This window comes from Gigantopelta aegis, chromosome 11 (genome assembly GCF_016097555.1).
Source record: "Gigantopelta aegis isolate Gae_Host chromosome 11, Gae_host_genome, whole genome shotgun sequence".
NCBI classification, from domain to species: domain Eukaryota; kingdom Metazoa; phylum Mollusca; class Gastropoda; order Neomphalida; family Peltospiridae; genus Gigantopelta; species Gigantopelta aegis.
In genome coordinates, this window is record NC_054709.1 from 12,109,273 (window position 1) to 12,117,595 (window position 8,323).

General features: G+C 36.7%; 1 protein-coding gene across 1 annotated transcript in view; it reads right to left on the reverse strand.

The window, feature by feature from the left end:
* LOC121385465 (histone-lysine N-methyltransferase EZH2-like) overlaps positions 1 to 8,003 on the reverse strand; it is a 37,290-nt gene extending 29,287 nt beyond the window's left edge. The window contains exons 1-3 of the mRNA XM_041516160.1: positions 7,899 to 8,003; positions 3,568 to 3,789; positions 2,679 to 2,807 (exon numbers count right to left, since the gene is read on the reverse strand). Of these exons, the coding sequence (XP_041372094.1) occupies positions 2,679 to 2,807; positions 3,568 to 3,783 (345 nt within the window). The 5' untranslated portion in view covers positions 3,784 to 3,789; positions 7,899 to 8,003. The remainder of the gene's footprint in view (positions 1 to 2,678; positions 2,808 to 3,567; positions 3,790 to 7,898) is intronic.
* Between the last annotated feature and the right edge of the window lie 320 nt (positions 8,004 to 8,323).

The window sequence follows — 8,323 nt, forward strand, 5'->3', positions numbered from 1 at the left end:
CTGGTAACCTGAATGACCGTTCTGGACTTTGACATGTGGTGACCTCCTGATAACCTGAATGACCGTTCTCGACTTACTTGACATGTTGTGACCTCCTGGTGACCTTGACTTACTTGACTTGACTTTGTTGTGACCTCCTGATAACCTGAATGACCGTTCTCAACTTACTTGACATGTTGTGACCTCCTGGTAACCTGAATGACCGTTCTTGACTTTGACATGTGGTGACCTCCTGGTAACCTGAATGACCATTCTCGACTTACTTGACATGTGGTAACCTCCTGATAACCTGAATGACCGTTCTCGACTTACTTGACATGTTGTGACCTCCTGATAACCTGAATGACCGTTCTCAACTTACTTGACATGTTGTGACCTCCTGGTAACCTGAATGACCGTTCTTGACTTTGACATGTGGTGACCTCCTGATAACCTGAATGACCGTTCTCGACTTACTTGACATGTTGTGACCTCCTGATAACCTGAATGACCGTTCTCAACTTTCTTGACATGTGGTGACCTCCTGGTGACCTGAACAGTTCTTGACATGTTGTGACCTCCTGATAACCTGAATGACCGTTCTCGACTTACGTGACATGTTGTGACCTCCTTGTGACCTGAACAACAGTTATCATTATTTGGTACAGAGATTGAGAGAAGACACTTGCCGTCACTACACACAGGCTACTTCTACCCCCAAAAAAGAAGTCTGTTTTGTTTAATGACACCACTAGAGCATTAATCATCAGCTATTGGATGTCAAACATATGGTAATTTTGACATATAGTCTTAGAGAGGAAACCCACTACATATTTTCCATTAGTAGCAAGGGATCTTTTTTATGCACCATCCCACACACACGATGGCACATACCACAGCCTTTGATATACCAGTTGTTGTGCACTGGCTGAAACAAGAAATAACCCAATGGGCTCACAGACGGGGATCGATCCCAGACCAACCGCGCATCAAGGCAGCACTTTACCACTGGGCTACGTCCCACCCGCTACGCCTACCAATACAGCAGCAAGGGATCTTTCACACGACTTTTCCCCATAGACAAGACAGTACATACCACAGCGTTTGATGTATCAGTCACTGGTTGAAACACAAAAAACACTCACCTGTGTTCATAAAGAGCGATTAATCCTGCAACAGGGCTCAAAATAGTGACCTGCGAAAATCAGTTCATATCTTAGGTAAAAAAACATTTTCACCTGCTAAAATCACTCCAAGAAGTGCAGGCCAGAAATCTATATGTACGATTATCTCAATAACCATTTAACTGGCAAGTCTGTTACATTATTATTCCATATGCTCTAAAATACACTTCAGAGGTCCTCATTTTTCACACTATCATTTTTATTTCAACTAACTTTCATGCTTATGTCCATTAAGTTTCAAGCACGCTGTCCTGGGCACACACCCCAGCTATCTGGGTTGTCTGTCCAAGGAAATAGAAGGAAATGTTTTATTTAACGACGCACTCAACACATTTTATTGACGGTAATATGACGTCAGACATATGGTTAATGACCACACAGATATTGAGAGAGGAAACTTGCTGTCGCCACTTCATGGACTACTCTTTTTGATTAGCAGCAAGGGATCTTTTATATGCACCAGCAAGGGATCTTTTATATGCACTATCCCACAGACAGGATAGTACATACCATGGCCTCTGTTACACCAGTTGTGGAGCACTAGCTGGAACGAGAAATAGCCCAATGGGTCCACCGACAGGGATCGATCCTAGACTGACTGTGCATCAAGCGAATGCTTTATCATTGGGCTACGTCTCATCCCTGGGCTGTCTGTCCAGGACAGTGGGTTAGTTGTTAGTTGGTTAGTTGTTAGTGAGAGAGAAGAGGGTGTAGTGGCCTTACACCTACTCATTGAGTCCTTTAAGAACTCGCTCAGGGTTGGAGCCGGTACCGGGCTGCGAACCCTGTACTTATCAGCCTGTAGTCCGATGGCTTAACCACTGTGCCACCAAGGCCAGTTTTACACAATCAAAATTGCTCCCCTCATGCTGTCTTATTTGCAGCAGGCCATATTGTTTTTTTGGTAGGGCATATTCCTCTTGGCCTGGTATTAAAAAATCCCCAAACATTGCCAGAGTACTGCTAATTAAAAGTAATACATGTCACCTACTGGCCCCCACAAATCACCTAAGCTCAGGGGCCATAACTCTGTCAAACTGGGATAAATCCTATTTTTGACAAAGAGTTATGGCCCTTGGAATAAATTCCATTGAAAGTGAAAGATGATCTGGCCAAAACTTTAAAAAATGGGTAAATGTCCATGAAAGTCAAACATTATCTGTAACTATACATGATAAATCTAGACATAATTTTACCTCAAACAACTATATTTTCGATTATAATTGATCTTTGAAACATCAATCACCAGAGTCCCATGTCTGTTGGGGTTGGGAAAATAAGTGCAAGTAAATCATACTTGGGATGTTTTCATTGAATGGTGCAGAAAACCACTATTAAATTAATTTATTATAACAGGCTTAACTAAACATATATACAATGGGAATTTTGAGTACAGAAATTGGGAATTTTGCGTACCACTTTCTTTTGGGAAAGGGCCCATGTTCAGACCCACAGAACGCCTGGACAAATCCCTGTCGCTAATATATTACTTGATATTTCGAGTGCTAAACTCACTTTCTTTGTAATGGGGATGTCACTGAAAGTCTCGGGTGTGAGTAGAGACTGGACGGTCTGTTCCTTCAACCACTCGCTCTGTCCATCAATCTTCTCGTCTATCTCTTTACGGTTCACCATAAACGCAGCCTGCAGAAATATATTTTCAAAAATAAAATAAAACATTCTACATGTACTTGTTACATGGCATAAAAATTCAATATATCAATATTCAGTATGTTAGATTTTTTTTACTGAATCTAACACAGCCTGCAGAAATTTATTTAAAAAAACAGAAAGAAAAATGTTTTACATGTGATTAGCTGTACTTGTTACATGGCATAAAAATTCAATATCAATATTTAGTATGTTAGATCTTTTAGTCAATCTGTTTATGATTCACCATAAAAACAGAGTCATCTCAAGCGACAGAGTTTGATGTTCTTCAGCTTGATGCATTTGTTATCCATTCCTAACACTTAAGGTGACCCTAACACTTGAGTCGTCTCAAATGACACAGTTTGATGTATTCCAGCTTTTCACGTTTCTTAGCCGTCCCTAACATTTATGATGACCTCACTGACTCTCAACTGACAGTTTGACATATTCCAGCTTGACACGTCAGTGATAGAAATAGCAGAAAATGTTACTAATCCACCGGACAAATACATCTAGAAATATATTTATCTGCCAATATTTTCACTTGTCCAAATAAACGGATTGTTTCATTCAAGTACAAGGATGATGTTTGTGATTGCTCAAAATGAAACTGCACTGAATATTTTTACTTGTCCACTGGACAACCACCGAGGCTCATTTTGCTTGTCCAAATAGATTTTCACTTGTTGGGACAAACAGACAAGTGCTTATTTCGAACACTGCACGTCTCTTGCCCATCCCTAACACTTACAGTGACCTCGCCGGCTCTCTTGAGTCGTCTCAACTGACACAGTTTGACGTATTCCAGCTTGACGCGTTTCTTCCAGTCGATCTCAATGTGCTGGTCGCTACAGGCGGTGCTCGTACTTGTGCGGTCGTCCTCTAGAGTTTTAATGGGTGTCGTCTGTTTCTGTTTCTCGGCCTGACGTTGACTGGCATTCCGAGTGCACATTATCTCTGTAGACATTATGATCTGAAATTTTACAAAAATGCAAATAATTAATTTTCCGCTACATTCATTACAATCAGGGGATTCCCCAGAGGCATATGACACCTAATATCACAGCTAACTCTAGCCAGGGGTGCAGAAATGGAAAATATTTCACTAGCCCGCCGGACCAGAACCAACTAAAATTTACTAGCCCGCCAGAATTTCTACTAGTCTGCCAGCCTATAAAAAATATACTTTTGTTCAGCAATAATTTAATAATATCACTGGCGTAGGAAGAGTGGGGGGAGTCCCCACCCCCACACTTTTTTCTCGATCTAGTAACAGCATGTATGTGTGTGCAAATATGTGTGTACCCCCCCCCACCCCACACTTTTTGGCACCTTCCTACGCCACTGTATGTATATATAATTAATGACAAAAACATCAAGGACACTTGGTAAGTTATCAACATTAGTTTTTTCCCTAGCTTGTTTTAGCATGGTGCAGCACCATGCCTCAATAGTCTAGCACCATGCTGCCTTAATCAGCACCATGCTGCCCTGAGATTAAACAAGCCTTTTTTCATTAATTAATTCTAAAACTGCCTTTATAAAACACCCAAAAAGGTATTATTAATTAATAAAATATGCCTTTTATATCTTTTGCCATTCATTTATTAAAGCAAACACATAAATTACATTAATGTTTATTTCAATTAATTTTTGTTTATTTTTAATGACAAACAAGTGCCCCGAAAATGGTGAAAATGCCCCAAAAGTGTGTCTACCATGCCTTGCCAAATTTCTAGGGAAATCACTAAACATCACGTGGCAAATGAATGAAATCAGACCCCAAACCTTGATTGACAAATCAATACATTTTGAAATATTCTGATCAAAGACTACGTTATTCACATTTCTTTCATGAATATAGATTTACAAAATTCAAGTGACATCCCGCAAGTATTTAATAGAAGAATCTAGTCTAACACACCGGTAACATACTTTTGACGTCAACAAATCTAAACTATAAATTGTTTTCTGAATGTCGCGCTTGCGCAGTTCGGAACTGCAAGTCGTTTATTGGCAAAGTGGCACATATATTATTGTGTTTCGACATCATTCTAAAACATTTGTTTGAATGGTTTGGAATTCTTGCATGACTGATGCATAGTCGTGGATTCAATTAAAAAAACAAAAATAAATAATAATAATAAAATAAAAAACAAAAATAAATAAAATTATAATATAATACAGTCAGTCAGAAAATGATAGATCGCCCGTCGGACTGATAGTTGCACTTTTGGATTTATCCATCAGAATTTTTACTCGCATTTGGCGAGTGGGCGGGTACTTCTGCACTCCCTGATACCACTCGCCAAATTCACGAATTGCAAATTTTTAAAGTAGTTGGCATATTTTATTTTGGAAAAAATAATTTCATGTAATAATTGAATTTTTTAAGACAATAACTGTTGATTTGTGCAAAGTGTCTAAATATCATCTGAATGCTCTCCACAATATTCACAAGCATCAAACGAACGCAGCATAAGCCTCACTTTTAGGGCAAAACAACTTGGTACGAATGAGATTTAGGGTGTAACAGCTCAGGGTTTTAAATGGTTTCAGGGTGAAATAACAGATTTCTTGTTATTGGACTATATCATAATTAGTATATGGTTCAGATGTTCAATGGGGTTAAGGTTTCTTTTAAAATTAATTAAATGGTTTTATATTTTATGTATATTATTAATATAGAAATCATGGAAGTCATGGACACCACACATTGTTTCCAGTTGTTTAGAGTTGTCTTTCTTGATGTTCTGCTTCAAAACCCATACCACATCAAAAAGGTTAAAATATTAGCAGTTAACACAAGTAAACTTAAACTAAAACTCGCAATATATTTATTTTAATATTATATAGGCCTATATATTAGGAGTCCGGCGATTTCGCCACCGGTCGATCTCGCCACGGGCGAGATAGCCGTAAATTCCATATACTGCTGGGCGAAATTGCCATACTCTATATACATATAAGCAGACAGGAATGTCACCGTTTATTACAATAAATTGGTTATTATAATAATATTTAATTAATGTTTTGGGTTTGATACTGTTCTTTATTCCCAAGCTTTTGTTTTTTCTGTCATTGCTTTTGTTCAGTTTACTCCATATCAGCAAGGTTGGGCGAGATCGCCGACGTTTTGTGTACCATTTCATTGTACACTTACTTATTGTTTGAGAACATATTAATGTAACAAATTAATAAAATTCAAACTGAAACTCCATCTGTCTATTTTCTGTCTTCCATGCTGTTTACAACAAAGTTGGCCCGACTGACAGTACTTTAAGTGTATTATTATTCAGTGCATGTTTTGGGTTTGATATTGATTTCTCAAAAAGTTAGGCATGGTCGTCAACATGTTTGTGTGTTCCATTTTATAGTACACTTATATATTTGAGAACATGTTAATGTTACAAATTAATAAAATGTCAAACTAAAAGCATGTGTATGTTTTCTTTTTTCGATATGTTCTTTACATCTACGGTTTTATAGAACTGATCACATTAAATTACCAGTAACAGAAAACTAACGAGATAAGATACAAGGACAGATATAAAGATATATTGCTTATTAGCATTTCACGATTTCAGTTTCATTACAGGGAAATTGTTTCTGTATTTTAATAGTTAATACTGTAATACAGATGATTATAATTCATTATAACAGTTTATGTCTATATGTTGATTAGAGTTCACTATTATTAGTGTTAATCGTCTTTAAAACGGTATGCACAGTGGTCACTGCGAGAAAACTATACTCATTAGAAACACCGACATCGTTTGTTGTTCCAATTAATACAGCACTGTAGATTTAAACAGATTATTAAATTAAATTAATCATCCACAATATACAATACTAAATTACCCCGAAAATGCGCCTCTGATTAGTCATACAATTTTCTATATACTAGTTAATTACAAAACGAACCCCTTTGACACTTTAGGCTCCTGTAAAGTTCTGTATATTAGGCTATACAAGTTTCCAGGGAAATTATATTTGCTTATATAAGTTTATATTATTCGTTATGCTTTTATATTCGTGTGTATATATATATATACATGCTTTATTATTTATGTTTTTAATGATTAACACACTTCCACCAACTTTGATAGCAATCTACAATCTTTACAATACATACACCTTATTTGATATATTCATTGTACTAATACTGATAAATAATCACAGATTATTGTGTTAGTTAATTGATTAATCCCATCTCGTTAATTATGAGTGTTCATTGTTAAAACTAATTATATAATTAACGTATTCCCATGTGTTACAGGCGACATACGTAGTGGAAGATCCGGTTGACGTATTTCCACGACCACCCCGTCCTGCAGATGTCATAGAAGACTCACTTGTTGAACCACCAAGCTTAATTGTTTAGAACATTTATTAAGCAGAAATAGTGACAGTCCCTTCAATTTACATACTCTATGTACATACACCCCAAAGTAGCCCAAGTCTGGACAAAACTACGGCGATTTCGCCCAGCTTCAACCAGCAGGGGCCTTACAGCGATATGTACAGCGATTTCGCCCAACTTTGATTGGCAGAATACAAACACTAGCTAACACTTTAACAGGCAAAGACAGAAAAAAAGGACACATCACATTTGATTTGAACATTGTTCGTATCATTTCATGCAGTAAATGATAGTTATATAAACATTTTAAATAATAAAATTCCTCTTTAGTTAAATATATATAGTACGGCGATTTCGCCCAGCAGTATATGGAATTTACAGCGATCTCGCCCGGTGACGAGATCGCCTACTTCATATATTATATTGAATTTAATATTTTTTACTTTAATCAAGTATATGCATAGACTAAGTCTCTGTCAATAATAACATAAATAGCATCGCTAATTTTGCGTGAAATTGTTTCAACTTGCTTATCCGCTTCAAAACACATACCGTGGGGATAGATATATACGTAAACAAAACAGGTATCACGATATTACATGCACATACAGTGAGCAATTCTCGAATACTTTCGAAGTATAAAATTATGACCATATAACCTGTAGTACAATAAAAATTAAAATGTCGTATTTACAATATTAACAAAAATCATCACCCACCTATGTCTTTGATCGTTTCTGTCTGTTAGAAAAAGAACTAGAAACAATGACAACAGAACTGCAAAATTCTAAGAAAACGCGGTTTCTTTATTACTTAGACTCTTTAGAGTTATTCCCCTTTAACTAGAGAGTAAGTAACTGTTCTGCTATTGAATTTGGATGCATTTTAAAGGTACAGTATCACCGTTTCAGAATTTGGTCATTTTCTGTATACTGGTTGAAAACGGTTAATTAAAATGCACATCATTTATATGTTGAAAGCTCTTGCGTGTGTTTATAATAACACATTAATTACTGACATGTAGTCATAGAATATAACCTTAGTTTGAGTATGTGTAGATAGGTTATAACGTATATATTTTTTTGTTAATTGGTAGGATTACATGTATATACAGTCTACCAGTTTAGCTTGTTTTATCTAACAG